The sequence below is a fragment of the Macaca nemestrina genome, chromosome 11 (assembly GCF_043159975.1).
Source record: "Macaca nemestrina isolate mMacNem1 chromosome 11, mMacNem.hap1, whole genome shotgun sequence".
Classification (NCBI taxonomy): domain Eukaryota; kingdom Metazoa; phylum Chordata; class Mammalia; order Primates; family Cercopithecidae; genus Macaca; species Macaca nemestrina.
In genome coordinates, this window is record NC_092135.1 from 86,520,907 (window position 1) to 86,541,858 (window position 20,952).

General features: G+C 36.1%; 1 protein-coding gene across 24 annotated transcripts in view; it reads left to right on the plus strand.

The window, feature by feature from the left end:
* LOC105468244 (GULP PTB domain containing engulfment adaptor 1) overlaps window positions 1–20,952 on the plus strand; it is a 307,355-nt gene that overhangs the window by 260,837 nt on the left and 25,566 nt on the right. For 13 of the 24 annotated variants that reach the window (XM_071073044.1, XM_071073042.1, XM_071073043.1 and 10 more), the window contains 3 exons: window positions 16,454–16,570; window positions 16,842–16,865; window positions 17,248–17,340. In XM_071073044.1, the coding sequence (XP_070929145.1) occupies window positions 16,454–16,570; window positions 16,842–16,865; window positions 17,248–17,340 (234 nt within the window). The remainder of the gene's footprint in view (window positions 1–16,453; window positions 16,571–16,841; window positions 16,866–17,247; window positions 17,341–20,952) is intronic. The other 11 variants (XM_071073048.1, XM_071073047.1, XM_011718347.2 and 8 more) reach the window with 1 other exon arrangement.

Here is a 20,952-nt window from a genome sequence, read left to right on the forward strand (position 1 = left end):
TTTTTTCCTAAGTTATTTGAGTTCCTTATATGATCTGGAAGTTAGTCCTCTGTCAGATGAATAATCTGAAAATATTTTCTCCAGTTCAAAAGTTGTTTCTTCATTGTGTTGATTGTTTATTTTTCTGTGCAGAAGCTTTTTAGTGTAATTAAGTATCATTTGTCTATTTTTGTTTGTGTTGCCAGTACTTTTGAGATCTTAGTCATAAATTCTCTGCCTAGTCCAATGTTCAGTAGTTTTCCTTAGATTTTCTTTTCATATTTTTACAGTTACAGATATTACGTTTAAGTTTTTAGGCCACTTTGAGTTGATTTTTGTATGTTGTGAGAGATAGGGGTCCAGTTTCATTCTCCATGTGGCTATTCAATTTTCCCAGAACCATTAATTGAAGAGGATGTTCTTTCTCTAGTGTAAGTTCTTTTTGGCTTTGTCAAAGCTCAGTTGACTGTAAATATGTGGTTTTATTTCTGAGTTCTTTATTCTATTCCATTAGTCTGTGTATCTGTTTTTATACCAATACCATACTGCTTTGGTTACTGTTACCTTGTAGTATATTTTGAAGTCCGGTAATGTGATGCCTCCAGCTTGTCTCTTTTTGCTCAGAATTGCTTTAAGCTTGCCGTTTCTTCGTTTCTTATTCTGTGATGAATGATGTCAGTATTTTGATAGGCATTGCATTGAGTCTGCAGGTTGCTTTGGATGGTAGAGTCATTTAAATGATACTATTTCTTAGGATCCATGAACGTAGGATATTTTTCTATTTGTTTGTGTCAATTACTATTTCTTTTATCAGTGTTTTGTAGCTCTCCTTATAGAGAACTTTTACCTCCTTGGTTAAATTTATTCGTATATATTTATTCCTATATATATGTATATACGTATATGTGTTTATCTCTCTATCTATATATATGCATGTGTATACATATTGCACTATTGTAACTGAGATTGCTGTCTTGATTTCCTTCTCAGCTACATCACTGGCGTACAGAAATGCTCCTGATTTTTGTACCTTAATTTTGTATCCTCCATCTTACTAAATTCATTTATCAAATCTAATAATTTTTTTATGGAGCAATTAGATTTTTCTAGATATAAGATCATATCAGCAAACTGGGATAATTTGACTTCCTCTTTTCCAACTTGGATGCCTTTTATTTCTTTCTTATGTTTGATTGACCTGGGTGGACTTCCAGTACTGTGTTGAATAGGCGTGACGAAGGTGGGCATTCTTATCTTGTTCCAGTTCTTAGAGGAAAGGCTTTCAACATTTCCTCCTTCAGTATGACATTAGGTGTGGGTTTGTTATTTCATGGTATGTTTCTTCTATGCCTAGTTTGTTGAGAAATTTTTATCATGAAGGAATGTTGAACTACTCCAATGTGAACCAATTTTTTGTTTCTTTGATCTTGTGTATTTTTTTTAGTCTCTATTTCATTTAGTTCTGCTCTGATCTTTTTAATTTATTTTATAATGTTAATTTTGGGTTGGTGTGTTCTGACTTTTCTAGTTCCTTAAGATGTATTGTTAAGTTGTTAACGTGTTATCTTTCTACAGGAATTTGTTGACACAGGATTTTATTGCTATGAACATTCCTCTTCGTACTGCTTTTACTGTATCTCACAGGTTTTAGTTTGTTTCCACTTTCATTTGTTTCAGTAATTTTTTTTTTATTTCCATCTTAATTTCTTTGTCAACCCAATGGTCATTCAGGAGCATGTTGTTTAATTTTCATGTATTTGTATGTTTTCAAAGTTCTTGTTGGTATTGATTTATTTTTATTCTGTTGTGGTCTGAGGGGATAGTAGAAATTATTATCATTTTTTTATTTGTTGAGGCTTGTTCTATGGCCTAATATATGGGCTATACCGGGAAATGTTCTATGTGCTAATGAAAAGAATCTTCTGCAGTTTTTGGATAGAATATTCTATAAATGTGTATTAGGTCAATTTGGTCCATAGTACAATTTAAATTTGGGGGGTTTCATTGTCTGTCTAGATGATCTATCTAGTACTGACAATGGGATTTTGGATTCCCCCACTATTATTGTATTGCAATCTATCTCTCTCTTTAGATCTAGAAATATTTACTTTATGGATCTTTGTGCTCCAATATTGAGTGCATATATATTTAGATTTTTTTAGAATTGTTATATCTCTCACTGGATGTATTCCTTTATCATTATATAATGACCTTTTCCATCTTTTTAGAACTGTTTTTGTCTTAAAGCCTATTTTATCTAAGTATAGCTATTTCTGCTTGCTTTTGGTTTTCATCTGTGTAGAATATCTTTTTCTGTCTCTTTACTTTTAGTCTATATGTGCCTATACTGGTAAGGTGAGTTTCTAGAAGGGAGCATATATTTGGATCATTTTAAACATCAATTCATTCATACTATGTATTTATGTAGAAAACTTAATCCATTTACAGTCAGTGTTATCATTGCTAGGTAAGGCTTTGTTCCTGTCATATTGTTAATTGTTTTCTGGTTGTTTTATATATAACTTTCTTCTGTTATTGTTCGTCTTTATTGTTTTGGTAGATGTCTGTAGTGGTACACTTTGAGTCTTGTGTCTTTTTCCTTTGTGTTATTTCTTTACCAATGAGTTTTATACTTTCATGTGTTTTCCTGATGGTAAATCTTGTCCATTTGTTTCCAGGTTTAAGACTTCCTTGAGCAATTCATATAAGACCAGTCTAGTTGTAACAAATTCCCTCAGTATTTACTTGTCTGAGAAAGACTTTATTTCTTCTTCATTTAGAAAGGAGAATATTGCTGGATATCATGTTCCTTTTTTTTTTTTTTTCTTTTAGCACTTTGAATATTTTAGCCCATTCTCTTCTACTCTGTAATGTTTTTGCTGAGCAATTCACTGTTAAGCTGATATGATTTCCTTTATAGGTGACTAGACACTTTCCTCTTGCTGTTTTTAGAATTCTTTATCTTTGACTTTAGATAGTCTGAGTATAATGTGCCATGGTGACTGCCTTTTTGCTTTGTATCTGCTTGGCGATCATTGATCTTTCAGTAAGTGGATATTTATATCTCCTGCTAGACTTAAAGAGATTTCATCTAGGCTGGGTGTGGTGGCTCACAATTGTAATCTCAGCACTTTAGAAGGCCTAGGAAGGTGGATAACGAGGTCAGGAGTTTGAGACCAGTCTGGCCAATATGGTGAAACCCCATCTCTACTAAAAGTACAAAAATTAGCCAGGCATGGTTGCATGCACCTGTAATCTCAGCTACTTGGGAGGCTGAGGCAGAAGAATTCCTTGAACCCAGGAGACAGAGGTTGCAGTGAGCTACGATTGAACCACTGTACCCCATCCTGGGCAACAGAGCAAGACTCCATCTCAAAAAAAAAAAAAAAAAAGAAAGAAAGAAAAGAAAAGAAAAAAAAAGAAAAAGAAAAGAAAGTTTTCATCTACTATTTCATGAAATGGGTTTTCTAATCCCTTTGTGCTTTCTTCACCCTTGGGGACCCTGATAATTTGAATTTTCAGTAACTTTAAGGTGTCACAAATGGCATGAAGGCTTTCCTCATTCTTTTCTATTATTTTTATCTTTATATTTGTCTGACTGAATTATTTCAAAAGATCTGTGGATTTGAGACTTTTTTTTCTTCCGCTTGATCTAGTCTATTGTCAAGTTATCATTGTGTTTCTCCTCAATGAGTTCTTAAGTTCTAGAATTTATCTTTCATTCTTCTAAAACATATCTATCGCTTTGGTGTTTTTCTCATTCATATACTGATTTGTTTTTCTGATTTCTTTTTATTGTTTTTCAGGTTTCTCTTGTATCTCACTGAGCTTCTTTCAAATCAGTATCTTCAATTCTTTATCTGGGATTTTGGGAGTTTCTTTTTTATTAAGATCTATTGGAGATCTTAATTTATTGGAGAATTATTATGTTTCTTTCAAGGTGTCATATTTCCTTGATTTTTATGTTTCCTTTGTCCTTATGTTTATATCTGCACATCTATATAAAAGTCACTTCTTCCTGTTTTTGAATTTACTTTTTGTGGGGAGGAAATTTTCCTGAAAATGAATCTATGGTGTTGGTTGAGTAGGGCACTTTGACTTTGATTTTGGTTGTATACAGCAATGTAATCTCTGAATGATTTATTTTGCTCTTATATTACTCTATTCTCACATTGCTATAAAGGAATACCTGAGACTGTGTAATAGTCTGCTGGCATCTGCTTAGCTTTTGGGGAAGCCTCAGGAAATTTACAATCATGGCAGAACGTGAAGCATGAGCAGGCATGGCTTCCATGGCAGGAGCAGTAGCAGGAGGGTTGGCGGGGAAGATGCTACACATTTTTAAATGACCAGATCTCATGAGAACTCACTCACTATGGTGAGAACAGCACCATGAGGATGTTGCTAATTAGAAATCTACCACCACGTTGCAATCACCTACCACCAGGCCCCATCTCCCAACAATGGAGATTACAGTTTGACATGAGATTTAGTAGGGTCAGAGATCCAAACCATATCTTTCTGCATCTGGTCCCCCAAATCTCATATCCTTCTCACACTGCAAAATACAATCATACCTTTCCAACAGTCCCCAAAGTCTTAACTCGTTTCGGCATTAACCCAAAAGTCCAAAGTCCAAAATCTCATCTGAGACAAGGGAAGTCCCGTTCACTTATGAGCCTGCAAAATCAAAAGCAAGTTAATTAATTCCAACCTACAATGGGAGTACAAGTACTTGGTAAACATTCCCATTCCAAAAGGGAGAAATTGGCCAAGGAAAGGAGATACAGGCCTCATGCAATCCCAAAATCCAGCAGGGCAGTCATTACATCTTAAAGCTCGAAAAGAATCTTCTTTGACTCCATGTCCCATATCCAGGGCCCACTGGTTTGAGAGGTGGGCTCCCAAAGTCTTGGGCAACTCTGCCCCTGTGGCTATGCGGGGTTCAGCCCTAATGGCTACTATCATGTGCTGGTGTTAAGTTCTTGTGACTTTTCAAGCACAGGGTGCAAACTCTCAGTGGATCCACCATTCTGGGGTCTGAAAGATGGTGGCCCTTTTCTCACAGCTCCACTAGGCAGTCCTCCAGTGGGGAGTCTGTGTGGGGTGTCTAATGAGGGCTCCAATCTTACAGCAAAGCTCACCTCTTACACTCTGTGCATCTACAAGCTTAACACCACGTGGAAACTGCCAAAGCTTATGACTTGCACCCTCTGAAGCAGTAGCTTATACTTTTTACCTGGGCTTCTTTGAGCCATAGTTGGAGCTGGAGTGGCTGGGAAGCAGGGAATAGTGTTGTGAGGCTGTGCAGGGCAGTGGGGCCTTGGCCCTGGCCCGTGAAACTGTTCTTCCCTCTTAGGAAGCCTGCAATAGGAGGTTATGCCACAGAGGTCTCTGAAATTACCTTAAGGCCTTTCGCCCATTATCTTGTCTGTTAGTGCTTGGCTCCTTTTCACTTGTGAAAATTTCTGCAGCTTGCTTGAATTCCTGCCCTGAAAATGGGCTCCTCTTTTCTACCACATGGCCAGTGATACGGTTTGGCTCTGTGTCCCCACCTAAATCTCATCTTGAATTGTAATCCCATAATTCCCACGGGACCCAATGGGAGATAATTTGAATCATGGGGGCAGTTTCCACCATACTATTCTCATGGTAGTGAATAAGTCTCATGAGATCTGATGGTTTTATCAGGGGTTTCTGCTTTTGCATCTTTCTCATTTTCTCTTGCCACTGCCATGTAAGAAGTGCTTTTTGCCTCCTGCCATGATTCTGAGGCCTCCACAGCCATGGGGAACTGTAAGTCCAATTAAACCTCTTTTTCTTCCCAGTCCCAGGTATGTCTTTATCAGCAGCATGAAAACAGACTAATACAGTAAATTGGTATGAGTAGAGTGCGGTGTTGCTGAAAAGATATCCAAAAATGTGGAAGCAGCTTTGGAACTGGGTAACAGGCAGAGGTTGCAACAGTTTGGAGGGTGCAGAAGAAGACAGGGAAATTTGGGAAAGTTTAGAACTTCCTGGAGACTTGTTGAATGGCTTTGACCAAAAGCCTGAATGTGATATGGACAATAAGGTCCAGGTTGAGGTGGTCTCAGATGGAGATGAAGAACTTATTGGAAATTGAAGCAGAGGTGACTCTTGTTATGTTTTAGCAAAGAGAATGGCAGTATTTTGCTCCTGCATTCAAGATTTGCAGAAGTTTGAACTTGAGAGAGATAATTTAGGGTATCTGGTGGAAGAAATTTCTAAGCATCAAAGCATTCAAGAAGTAACCTGGGTGCTGTTAAAGGCATTCAGTTTTATAAGGGAAATTCAGAAAATTTGCAACCTGACAATGTGATAGAAAAGAAAAACCCATTTTTTGAGGAGAAATTCAAGCTGCTACAGAAATTTGCATAGAGAATGAGGAGCCAAATGTTAATCCCCAAGACAATGGGGAAAATGTCTCCAGGGCATGTCAGAGGTGTTCACAGCAATCCCTCCCATCACAGGCCCTGAGGCCTAGGAGAAAATGGTTTCCTGGGCCTGGCCCAGGGTCCCTGTGCTGTGTGCACCCTAGGGAGTTGGTGCCCTGCATCCAAGTTACTTCAGCCGTGGCTAAAATGGTCCAGGGTAGAGCTCAGGCTATAGCTTCAGAGAGTGCAAGTCCCAAGCCTTGGCAGCTTCCATGTAGTGTTGAGCCTGCAAGTGCACAGAAGTCAATAATTGGGGTTTGAGAACCTCTACCTAGATTTCAGAAGATGTATGGTAACACCTGGATGCCCAGGCAGAATTATGCCACAGGGGTGGGGCACTCATGGAGAACCTTTGCTAGGGCAGTGTGGAGGGGAAATGTGGGGTCAGAGCACCCATACAGAGTCCCCACTGGGGCACTGCCTAGGGGAGCTGTGAGAAGAGGCCCACTTGCTTTTGATTTTACAGGCTCATAGGCAGAAGGGACTAGCCTTGTCTCAGATGAGACTTTGAACTGTGGACTTTTGGGTTAATGCTTAAATGAATTAAGGCTTTGGGGGACTGTTGGAAAGGCATGATTGGTTTTGAAATGTGAGGACATGAGATTTGGAGAGGCCAGGGGTAGAATGATGTGGTTTGACTCCGTGTCTGCACCTAAATCTCATCTTGAATTGCAGCTCCCATAATTGCCACATGTTGTGGGAGGAACCTGGTGGAGATAATTTAAATCATCGGGGCAGTTTCCCACATACTGTTCTCATGGTAGTGAATAAGTCTCATGAGATCTGATAGTTTTATCAGGGGTTTTCACTTTTGCATCTTCCTCATTTTATCTGGCCACTGCCACATAAAAAGGGCCTTTTGCTTCCTGCCATGATTCTGGGTATGTCTTTATCAGCAGCATGAAAATGGACTAATATAGCCAGGCTGCAAATTTTCTAAACTTTTATGCTCTACTTTCCCTTTAAACATAAGTTCCAACTTTAGGTAATTTCTTTGCTTATGCATATGACTATAGCTTGTTAGAAGCAGCCAGGTCAAACCTTGAATGCTTTGTTGCTTAGAAATTTCTTCCTCCGGATACCCTAAATCATCATTCTCAAGTTGAAAGTTCCACCTAGGACAGGGGCACAATGCAGCTAAGTCATTTGCTAAGGTGTAACAAAAGTGACCTTTCCTCCAGTTCCCCATAAGTTCCTCACTTATATCTGAGACCTTCTCAGGTTGGACTTCACTGTCTACATCACTACTGGCATTTTGGTCACAACCATTTAACTAGTCTCTAGAAAATTCCAAACTTTCCCTCATTTTCCCATCTTCTGAGCCCTTTAAAGTCTTCCAACCTCTGCCTGTTACCCAGTTCCAAAGTGACTTCCACATGTTCAGGTAGTTTTATAGAAATGCCCCAGTCTTCAGTACCAGTTTTCTGTATTAGTATGTTCTCACATTGCTATAAAGATATACCTAAGATGGGGTAATTTATAAAGAGAGAAGTTTAATTGGTTCACAATTCTACAGGCTGTACAGGAAGCATGATGCTGGCCTCTACACAGCTTCTGTTGATGCCTCAAGACACTTACCATCGTGACAGAAGGCAAAGCAGGTGCAGGCATGGCTTACATGGCAGGAGCAGGATGGAAGGTAATGAGGAGGTGCTGCATACTTTTAAGTGACCAGATCTCATGAGAACCTACTCACTATTATGAGAACAGCACCAAACAGATGGTGCTAAACCATTTATGAGAAATTCACCCCCATGATCAAATCACCTCCCACCAGGTCCCACCTCCAATACTGGAGATTACAATTTGATATGAGATTTCATGGAGACAGAGGTCCAAACCATATCAGCTATAAACAGCAGTAGTGAGAGCTGCCATTTCCTTGGAGGGTTAGTGTGCAGATATTAGGGGAGGTTGTGGTGAATTTGTCCTGGGGACTGGAATGTTAAGCATATCACTGTTTAAGCCCCAGTTGTGGCAACAGTAGGCAGATCATACCTATCTTTATTCTCTCTAGGCTGATATATACAGGCAGTGGTATTATGGTTACCAGTGGACCAATTCTTGGGCCTCTAGTTGGCTTGCTTGGATGCCAGTCATGGCCACAGTGGACTGAGCAGGTGGACAAGTTCTTGGTCCCCTAAGCAGGCACTGTGGTATGGGTTATGGTAGTATCAGTGACAGGAAAATTATCTGCATCCCAGGTACTGTATGTTGATGTTGACAGTGGCTATGATGGGCTGGGTGAGCCAGTCTTCAGGCCCTTAGGTGTGAGTTAAGGTAGTAGCATTCAGGAGTTTAGAGTTTAGGACCAACCTCATGCCTCTGGGAGGTGCACTCAAGTGCCCAATGTCATGGATTGTGTTGGGTAATCCACAGGACCCTGGGCTAAGTCCTGGAGTCTGTGCTGGGCAAGCTTGTGCTCAGATCCCCCAGTGGTGACAGTAGTCGCTAGCTGTAGTGGGCAGGGGCAGGGCAATTCTCAGGTCCCTGGCAGAATGCATGAGTGAGGGGCAGTAGTAGCCACGCTGAAGCCCCAGCATTGCAGACGTTGGCGTTGGCCTTGGTAGCCACATCTTGGGCTGGGGTGTGGGGAATGCGCATCCTTCTTATGGCCCAGTCCTGTTGCACTTGCCTTCAGCCCTGGCAGTGGTAGTCCTTGCCTAGGTTGTACCTCAGCCCCAGCTACAGGAGCCCCTACTCAGCTTGTGACTAAGTTTCAGTGGCAACTTGCACCCCACTCACATCCCATTCTCAGTCTCCGTGGCACTTGTGTGCTATCCGGCCGCTACAGCCAATGCCTTGTTTGTTTCTCAGCCTCACCCATGGGAGCTTATTCCCAGGTCATGTCCTAGTCCCAGCAGCAACAGCCCAAGTTTCCCTAATGCCTCAGCCTCAGCACTTCTGGGCCCCAGGACAGTGTGCAATCTGCTCAAGGCTAGGATTCAAACTGGCATCTTGCTGTAGCTGCTTAGGTCTCAGAAATGTTGTGGGACCTAGTGCAAGCTCCCTCATGGGAGCAGTTCTATCACATGGTCTACCAACAGCTCCATATTTTAGTTTCAGGAGTTGGGAGGGTTGAGGGGCTGTCCCTTTGTCAGGATTGCATGATTCCATGATGGGGATGAGGGCTGCTGGAAGTCTCTCACTCACTCTTTTCCCATGTATGGAAAGTTACTCCTGGCTCCCAGCTGATCTCAAACAAACAGACTGCCTGTCTTCTTCTTTCTTCCTTGCTTTTGGTGTTTCCTGTCACTTTTCTGTTGAATTTCAGTGTTTGCTCTTGGATTATATATTCAAAATGTGATTAAAGTGCCAAGATTTATTTATGAAATGACATTAGTTTCTTAAAAAATGAAACAGAAAATCTAGCAGTTTTATTTGGCAAAAAGGCAAATCTACAATTATAGTTGTACATTTTAATGCTTTTCTCAGCAATTGACAGAACAAGTAGAAAAAAAGTCAATAAAGGTACTCCCCCAAAAAAAACCCCAATATCACCCACCACTTTAATAGATATGAATAGAATCCTATCCCAAGCAACAGAGTGTACTTCCCTCTTGAATGCACATGGAATGTTTACAGAGGTACACTGTATGCTGGGTCATATTAGGGGACTCAATAAGTTTCAAAATGGAAAATATCACAGCATATATTGTCTAACTACAAATATATGGAACTAAATATTTGGCCCACATATTTAAAGTTAAATATTTTGTACAAATATTTACAATTAAAATACCCTTTATGTAACTCTAGCTAAAAGAAAAGTTACAGGGGAATTAAATTATTCCTTAATTGTAAAATACAATTTATCAAAACTTTTAAAAGATAAAGCTGCTGAGAGGCAAATTCATAGCTTTCAATCTTTATATAAGAAAATATAAAAAAGTTAAAATTAATCATTTTATTCCTGACATTATAAAGTTAAATGAAAACAAGAAAAACAAACCAAAATTAAAGTAGAAGGTTATGAAATGCTAGAATGGAATCAATGACATTGAAATTGGACAAACAAAGAAAATTAACAAGGCCAAATATTCGTTCTTTATTAAGAATGAAATTAATAATCGCTAAAAAGTCATCAGGGACGAAAGTGACAGAAAACACAAATTGCCAATACTAGAAATAGTGGCTGCAGATCCTATATTCTTTATAAGGATACAAAGATAAATATTATATAACTATTATTCCAGTAAATTTGGTAAATAATATAAAATTGATGACTATCTTGAAACTCAATTTACCAGATTGAAAAATCTGAATATATAAAATTATATATAAATATTTAATATAAATATATTTAATTTATAAAAGTAAACTTATATTTATATTTTTTAAAAAGATTTGGAACTAAATATTTGGCCCACATATTTGGAATTAAATATTTGGTCCAAATATTTGACAAAACTTTTTGACAAGTGAATTACCAAGCCCAGATAGTTTCACTATTAAAATTTGTAAAACGTTTCTTTTTAAAATACCAATTATACATAAACCTTTTCAGAATTAAGAGAATAAAGTAACACTTCTAATCATTTTATGAAGCCAGTGTTTCCCTGATTGAAAAACATAACAAAGACCTTACAAAAAATGAAAATTATATTCCAGTGTTTCTTATGATATAGACTTAACACTCTTTTACATAATAATTCCAAATCAAGTCCAGCAATATATAAAATATAAAAGAGATAATACATTATTACCCGATGAGGTTTATCCCAGGAATTCAAGTTTGGTTTAACATACAAAAAATCAATCAACATAATACAACATCTTAGCAGAATAATAACACCGTAATTTCAGCAAATACAGAAAAGCCAATAGACAAAATTCAACGCATTGCTGCTAAATTTATAACACGCTAGGAATAGAAGAGACTTTTTTTTTTTCTGATAAAAACTTTAAAAGTCCTACAGGTAACATCATAATTAACGGTGAATTATTGAATGCTTTCCTTCTAAGACTGGGAGCAATTTAGGATGTCCATTTTTACTACCTATTTAACGTGGTATTAGGTGTCTTAGCTAGTGAATAGATGGGGAGGAAGGGCACAAAGATAGGAAAGAAATAGGAAAAAATTGTCTTTTTTCGCAGATATAGTATCAACTTTTTTACATAAAAATTGCTGAGAATCTACAACCACTAGATTTATGAAACAAATTTAGCAAAAACAAAGCTTACAAGTCATGTACAAAATTAAATTATGCCTGTCTACTAGCAAAAAGAAAGAAAGAAAAATTTATTTACTCTAGCATCAGGAAACATGAAATAATGAGAATTTTAAAAATATGCAAGGCCTCCATACTGAAATCTTCAAAGTATCGATGTAAGTAAAAAAGACCTAAAGTAATGGAAGAAAGATATCATATTTATGGATTGGAAGGCTCAGTTTAATTGTGGTCAATTCTACCAAATTTATCGATCCATGGTTTCAATACAATTCTGATTAAAATCACAATGGGATTGTTAGTAAAAATTGCAAAGTTACTTCTAATAAGGTATGTAAATGACCTAGAGTGAAAACAAATTAATTTTGAGAGAGAAACCCAAAATCTGGGGAAGCATACCTGGTGTCAGAACTTATCTTTAACTCTTATCAAGTCAGGGTGGTATTAATGTAATAATAAGTAATAAATGAACTCTATTGTAGAGTTTAAAAATATCCATACATACATGGTTAATTTTTTTTCCACAAATGTGACAAAAAAATTCAATGGAAAAAAGAAAGTCTTTTTGACAATTGTTGTTGAAATAACTAGCTAAATATATGGAAAAAATTATGAAAATTATCTTCTACTTATGGTACATAAAACTATTTGAGATGGATCATAGACATAAAAGTAGAAGCTTTTGTAATCTTATATGTAACTTTCATTAAAACATAGAATGTCATTATGAACTTTGGATGAATAGTGATTTCCTAGAAATGACCCCAAAAGCACTACACATGAACAAAAAAAGAATACAATGGACTTTATCAAAAATAAAACATTGTCTGTTAATGTATAAACACTATCAGCAAACTGAAAAAGCAAGCGGCTATTTTCCCAATACATGTATCTGAAAAAGGATCTGTATCCAGACTATATAAAAAACTCCTAAAAGTCACTAATAAAAAGACAAAACACCTAATAAAAGTGGGCAGTAGACTTCTACAGGAAGTTAGTTTATTAAAGAGAACATAAAAAAGGCAACGAACACATGAAACTGGGCTAATATTATTATTCAACAGGGAAATATAAATTTAAAACACATTAATATAGCATCACTCATCCAGTATATTGTCTCAAATGAAAAAGACTGTCAATATCTGTTGTTTCTGAGAACGTGACATAACGAAAAGTCTCTTACTGCTGGTGGAAATTCAAAATGATATTACTTTGGAAAACAGTTGCACAGTTTCTTATAATGTTAAAGGTAGACCTCCTATGATTTAACAATTACCTTCTAGGTATTTACCAAGAGACAAGAAAACATATGTCTACAAAAAGATCTTAGAAGAATGTTTGTGGTAGTTTTCATGTCTAATAACTAAGAACTGACAAAACCATGAATGTCCATCAGTAGTACAATGGATAAATCACTTGTGGTATATCAGCAGCAAATGCTAATCAGCAACAAAACCAGTATGTTATTGATATGTACAACACGTATGAAACTCAACAACTTTAAGTTCACAGAAGAATACAGACACAAAAGAATACATATTATATAGTCTATTTTTATAGATATCAAGGACAGGCAAAACTGATTTATAATGATAAAAATTGGAGAATGGTCACCCATAATAGATGGGATTTGACTGAAAGTAGGCATAAGAGACATTCTGGCAGGCTAGAAATATTATTTATTTTTAATAAGTTGGGGATTATGTATCTTATACGATTTATAAATTTATTATGATCTGTGCATTTCATTGTATATAAATTTTACCCCCCACCCCCAAAAGTGTGAAGGTTGGAGAGTCAGAAATCTGGATTTAAATTTCATTTTCTCCACTCACTAGCTTTAGGCAAGTTATACAACTTTACAAAATTGCAGTTTCATCATATGTATTGTGGGGTAATTATAATCCTTACTTCAGAGCCATAATGAGAATCAAGTAAAATAATATATGCAGAATATTTACTAGACAGCTAAGTGCCTAATAAAGATGTTATTATAAAACGAGAACATGTTTTTTTAAAGTTACTAATATAAATAAATAATATGAGGCCAAATATCATTAATGAAGAATCAACAATGTTACCATTTAAATGATTCTTTATAATGTACAAATTGATTATTTGAAGATAACATAATGTCTCGTTAAAAGAATACATCGACACTTTGGGAGGCCAAGGCGGGTGGATCACCTGTGGGCAGGAGTTCGAGACCAGCCTGGCCAACATAGTGAAACCCCGTCTCTACTAAAAATACAAAAATTAGTTGGGTGTGGTGGCGCATCCCAGCAACTCAGGAGGCTGAGGCAGGAGAATTTCTTGAACCCAGAGGGTGGAAGTTGCAGTTTGAGCCGAGATCGCGCCACTCTAGCCTGGGTGGCTGAGTGAGACACCATCTCAAAAAAAAAAAAAAAAAAAAGAAAACAAGAAGGATACATCAAAATCATAATTTAGAGGGGAAACAACCTATAATTAAAAATCTACTCATCTGACAAAGGTCTAATATCTAGAATTTACAAGGAACTTAAACATATTTATAAGAAAAAAACAACCTCATCACAAAGTGGGCAAAGGATATGAAGAGACACTTCTCAAAAGAAGACATTTATGCGACCAACAAGCATATGAAAAGAAAACTCAACATCACTCATCATCAGAAAAATGCAAACCAAAACCACAATGAGATACCATCTCACACCAGTCAAAATGGTGATTATTAAAAAGTCAGGAAACAATAGATGCTGGCAAGCCTGTGGAGAAATAGAAACACTTTTACACTGTTGGTGGGAATGTAAATTAGTTCAATCATTGTGGAAGACAGGGTGGCAATTCCTCAAGGATCTAGAACTAGAACTACCATTTGACCCAGAAATCTCATTACTGGGTATACACCCAAAGGAATACAAATCATTCTACTATAAAGACAAATGCACACGTATGTTTATTGCAGCACTATTTCCAATAGCAAAGACTTGGAACCAACCCAAATGCCCATTAATGATAGATTGGATTAAGAAAAGGTGGTACATATATCCCATATCCCATGAAATACTATGCAGCCATAAAAAGGAATGAGATCATGTCCTTTGCAGGGACATGGATGAAACTGGAAGCTGCCATCCTCAGCAAACTAACACAGGAACAGAAAACCAAACACCACATGTTCTCACTCAGAAGTGGGAGTTGAACAATGAGAACACATGGACACAGAGAGTGGAACAACACACACCAGGGCCCATTAGGGGGTGGGAGATGAGGGGAGGGAACTTGGAGGATGGGTCAATATGTGCAGCAAACCACCATGGCACACGTATACCTATGTAACTAACCTGAACATTCTGCACATGTATCCCATGTTTTTTTAGAAGAAATTTTTAAAAAGAAGAAAAAAGTCTTTGTATCGTAAAATAAATAGAAACTTATTACCCAAAGATTTGAAATTAGAAACAGAAAACAAATTATTCATAATCCCACAATCTATCAAAACCACTTCTACCACTTTTTAATGTTACAAATAATCTTAATATCTAACACAACCAGTTAGTTTAAGTCATTGAACATGCATACATTGGTATCTGTAATTTTCATTTATTTAGTAGTTTTTATTATAGCTCATTGTCATTTACTTTCCTGTCTTTTTTCTTTTCTTTCATAAAACAGTATTCCTTTAAAATATTATGTACATATTTTGCACTTTTTAGTTAACTAGGTTAAATACTGTATTTTTTGTCTAAAGCCCTCCTTAAATAATGAACTATAAAAATTCCATTAAATGATAGAAGCTGATTAACAAAGCATGTTTTCATTTTATGTTGATCACAGCAGATAATAAATTATTAGGATTTGTAGTAAAGTTAAAGCATAGCATTTTCAATATATATTACTAGCAGTCTTCTTGTTGTCTGGCGGTCTTATGGCATAATTGTGACAACATTAAATCTGACTCATGCCTTTACCAAAACTCTTTATAATGTTGATTAAGTAAATAAATCTCTATTTAATATAAGTCTTTACTATGTGCAAGACATTATAAATTCAGTGGAGATATGAATGGAGAAGAAATGAGCTGGTGGACATAAGATATATTTGTGGCAGTTTCTAATCAATAGATCTGAGATTGTTAGTTGTTTACAAGCCCAAATTCAGATGATATATATATTTTTTGATCAGTGGCATTGTGTTTTACCAAAATACAAACTGTTTACCATCACTTAAAATTGGGAGCTTTCATATAAAACTTCAGACTTCTGACCTTATCTTGTATACATAAGATCTGACAGTTTCAGATTGGAATTGCTCACTTCCACCAGGCAACAATTAACTGGGACCGAGTAGCAGGTGTGCCATTTAGAGGGCATACCTCATGTTTTCCAGAGACACCACCTGGCAGCCTCATTCAGTTACCTGCTTAGGGTTTAACAAACCCGCCCCACAAGGAAAAGGAAATAAGTAGCTAAGCAAGAAGAGAAACGGCATTTGGCACTCTGCTTTCATTTAATAGGCACTAAATAGTTGAGAAAGGGAGAAAAACTAGTAGGAAAAAATAATACAATAAAAGAGATGAGAATTTTGACAGAAAGAACTCTTGCTTCCAACTTTCTTACTTCAACAGCTGTTCAGTAATGCCCACCCCAAGTCTGCTTGTTTTTTCAGTGCTGTGCCTGGGTAGGCATTGAGTTATTATGTTAGCATACTACCTTGCTCATTTACTACATCTCTACTACAAACTGTTGCCCTTTTGAAGTACCTCTTGTGAATGTCTTACAGTAAGTGCTTATATGAATGTTGTTTTCTCAATTCAAAAAAAGTTTGACATATTATTAAAATGCAAATCATTGTTTGATTTTTACACAGGCTGAAGAGATCACTTTAACAATTGGCCAAGCATTTGACCTGGCATACAGGAAATTTCTAGAATCAGGAGGAAAAGATGTTGAAACAAGAAAACAGATCGCAGGGTTACAAAAAAGAGTGAGTAAACTAAGCTTGTTGTTTTACATTTGTGTGATGTAAGTACAGGGAAACTTGCATATCATCAAACAAATTTAGAAGACCTGCCATTAAATTTCCCCCACACTGACTGATTGGAACTGCTTTCACTATGTTCCCATAATTTTTCATTCCTGATCCCCTGCACAGCTTTTTTTTTTTTTTTTTTAACTATTTTATATTGAATTCCCACAAGAACTTAGTGTTCTCATGTGACTTTGCTTCACTTCCTGATGCTTCTCATGGGGATCAGAGCAGCAGAAGCAGCAGATGCTGGGTAAGTGGTTTTCCATGCAGATCAGATTCCTTGGTAATTAAATTATGCCTTTCTCCACTCTTCAAAATCATCATAAGCAAGTTTCACTGTCTTGTGGTTATATTCCAAGATTATGGTTATAGTTTGCACAGTCCAACAAGAAAACACAATGTTGAGATATTAGGAACATAAAATTTGCACACACATACAAATATATTATAAATTTAAGTCTTTCAATGATCTGAAATCCTCCAACTTTCCCAAACTTTATCAAACAGTTTTCTCCCCATGCACAACAAAGTACATTAAGGTTTTGCATAATATAAATTCCTACTCATAACTGTAGCCAGTATATTCCAAGAAAAAAGAACAGAAAGTTATTCAATAATCATTTTCTTTTTAGATCCAAGACTTAGAAACAGAAAATATGGAACTTAAAAATAAAGTACAAGATTTGGAAAACCAACTAAGAATAACTCAAGTATCAACATCTCCAGTGAGTATATTGAACATGTGTATGTTTTCCTTAGAAACAAGATTTTGTGGTGATAAAACAACTCTGTATCACTAGTTCTGCAATATTTCACATAATACTTTGGGATCAGTAATTTCAAAGTAAACATGCATAGAGATGAAGGCTGCTAAGCAGTTTAATTTAAAACTTAAAATTACCTAGTTAGTTCAAATCAGAGTTGTTTTCTATGTTGCTGTTTTCCTCTGGGTTTTCTAACATAATTCAACCCTCGACTTAGTCTTAAGTTTTATTAAATAATATAATTATTCTCTTTGTGGCATATTCTTCTTTCATTTCTATTAATTACTATTTGCTGAGTTAGACTTAATGACCTATGCCAGTCTCCCCTTGAAGTGCTCAACTTCATTATAGGAATTCAGCTGTGAGCAAGACTGAACCTGGTTTCTTATATTACATGGTAAGGGTTCCCACTGGGAGTGAGGCAATTGTATTTCAAACATTAAAATGAGTGGTATTCTCTGCAGACAAAACTCAAGTCCTTGTAGTTAAAATATTTATGTCTGATTCGTCACAGTTTTGAAATCCTTTTCCCAATACCATGTATGATATCATTATTACGTGGTTTTGGCAAAGGGAATTTATTGGAGGGAGGTGGAATTTAAAACAATATTTTTTCTAGGCAAAATATATTCAGGAGAAGATGATTTTTGGTTTGAATCATCTGTACTACTGATATTCTCTATTAAAGTGTATTTATTATTCTTCATTTAAAAAATTTAATATCTAAGCCAAGCACAGTGGCTTATATCTGTAATCCCAACATTTTGGGAGGTCAAGGCAGGCAGATCGTTTGAGCCCAGGGGTTCAAGACGAGTCTGGCAACATGGTGAAACCTTGTCTCTACAGAAAATACAAAAAAGTATCCAGGCATGTTGGCACACCCCTGTAGTCTCAGCCACTGGGGAGGCTGAGGTGAGAGGATGGCCTGAGCCCAGAGGTCATGGCTGCAGTGATCTATGATAGCACCACTCCACTCCATCCTGGGTGACAGAGAAAGACCCTGTTTCAAAAAAAAAATCATATCTAACTTATAACATAAACATGAACTGAAAAAAGAAATTTGTTGCAAAATTTTTTATGGAAGCTTATTGTGCTTCAATGAAAATGTTCATTTTTTAATATCTAATACTAGAATCGTTCACAAGGTCATCACTATGAATAAGAATGTTTCTATAGAAGTTTCATGTTGGGTTTCAAACTTGGCACACTCTGGAAATGGGTCAAAAAATGGTCTTTCTTGTAAACTCACATTTTTCCACCTCCCATATGAAAGAGTGAGCATTTCCATTGCTTGGCTTGTGGGTTTTGTGTTTTGTGCCAGTAGGGCTGTTATGGCCTTGATGAGAGAGGTTGAGACTGAGGTACTGACATATATGTGCTGGAGCATCCTCTTCAGGTTCTGGTTTTACTCTGATATTCCTTCTTATTTTTTCTTGTCACTGTTTGCTGCTCACCAGGATTATGATTTTTTCTCGCCTCTCTAACTGCAAGGGACAGAACATCAGCTCAAATTTGTTATTCAACCTTCCATCCCAAGATGGAAGACACATCCTCTTGGGTCTTGTTGAAATTCATATGATAAGCCATGTTGTGAAATATACTAGGAGAATAAAAAGAAATATACTTCATTTGTATGAAGGGGAAGTAACTTTTTCAAGGAGTTTTGATAACGTAGTTGTTTCTGGAATTCATCACATATGAAGAGTAGTGTTGCTTTCATTTTTGTGTTGACAAAGGAGTAAAGTAAGCTCCATCAGCTTTTTGGATGCAAACCCAAAACCGGTCATTGTGTATCCTCTTTATCTGAGGAAGAACATTTGAGAAGAGTAAAGAGGTTTCAAACATATTAATCAAACTGCATCCTACTTTTTTTTATCTTCCCAAAGCAGACACTGCTCTGAGAAGAAGGTGGGTCAGGATTTGGATTATGAATGTGCATTGGTGATCTCATAGGGTTACTGAGTCAGCTTCAGAAGTGACAAAGGACAGGAGGAATGACAAGATGACCCTTGCTTCAGTGTCTTTGACCATTTAGCTGAAATAGCTATTTCAAGTGAAAAGCATGCAAGTTGGTATATGAAGGAAACATAACCTGTTCATAAGCATAATTCATTTATTTAGCAATTCTCACTAGTAGAGCCAGTTATATATAAAGAGTAAAAATATTGAAAAAGCCATGTTTTAAAATGAATTAGCCCTCCCAAGGTTACATCATGTAATAATTATTTTAGGCATTGTGTTCATCTCGGCCTGGATTTGTCTAAATAAAATGCTTCAGAAACTACAACTAAGAGGTTGAATTTAAAAAGAAATAACTGTCTTTAAATCACTGTCTTACACTTAGTTCATATATGTAGAAAATTTGTTGTATCCTTGATCATTGTGGAAATGACAAATTATAACTTTGCAATCTACTTATAGTCTTTTGTCATGTAATGTCATTGTCTACACTTTTTCTTTAACTTTATATTTGTCACATGACTTTTTAGCTCCTAAAATCTTATCATATGATTTTTTAAATTGTTGATATGCTGGAAGATGTATGTCTTCATTAAGATAGAATCTGGAGGACATTATACTAAGTGAAATAAGCCGTGCACAGAAAGACAAATATCACATGATATCACTCATATGTGGAATCTAAAAAAGTCAAACTCATAGAAGCAGAAAGTAGAATAATGGTTACTAGGGGCTGGGGTAGAGTTTTATAGAAAGGGTCTAGAAGATGATCAAAGGATGCAAAATTTTAATTAGGAGAAGTAAGTTCAAGAGATCTCTTGTACAACATGGTGATTATAATTAATAACAAGGTATTATACACTTGAAAATTGCCAAAGTAGTTTTAATTGTTCTCACAACAAATATGTGAAAATAGAATTTGTTTGATTTTTAAAAGAAAGTGAACTCAAGAGCATTTTAAAATTGCTAAAATTTAAATGTAAAATTAAATGCTAAAATTTAAAATGTAAATTAATGAGATACCTAACCAATTCAAATGGTTTAAAAAACATCGTTACAGCATTTGCTAATGTGCTTCTTATTAAAAAACATTTTTGCCTTTCATTTCCGATTTTAGTAATGTGGCTATGAAATAAACTTGTAGAACACTAAGTACAGCTTATTTATTTCATATCTACTCAAATGAGGTCCCAAATTCCTGATATTAAAATAAAATAAAATTAGTTACCTGCAGTTATTTTTGAAGATTTATTAATGATTCAGATTATTGAATTTGAAAAACAGACAATGCAAATGGCAAATAATAAAATGTAAATTTATAATATCTTATTTAATAGCTTACCATGTGCCTGCAATAAAGAAATTTCTGTTAAGTTAGAAATGTTTTACATCTGTTCTTTCTTATGAAATTTGAACATCAGTTTTACAGGACACACAGCAGGAACACAAAGTACCTCACAGAGTGCCCCCACGGCTAGCAAAGTAAATGCTTAATGAGTTTATAACCCTGGAAATAAGACTCTGTGGGTTTTATGTGTTTGTTTTGAGCTCAGAGGACTGAGGATTAGAGTGCTCCAAAATGACTAAAGTTCTCATCAGTTTGTTCAAAGGATT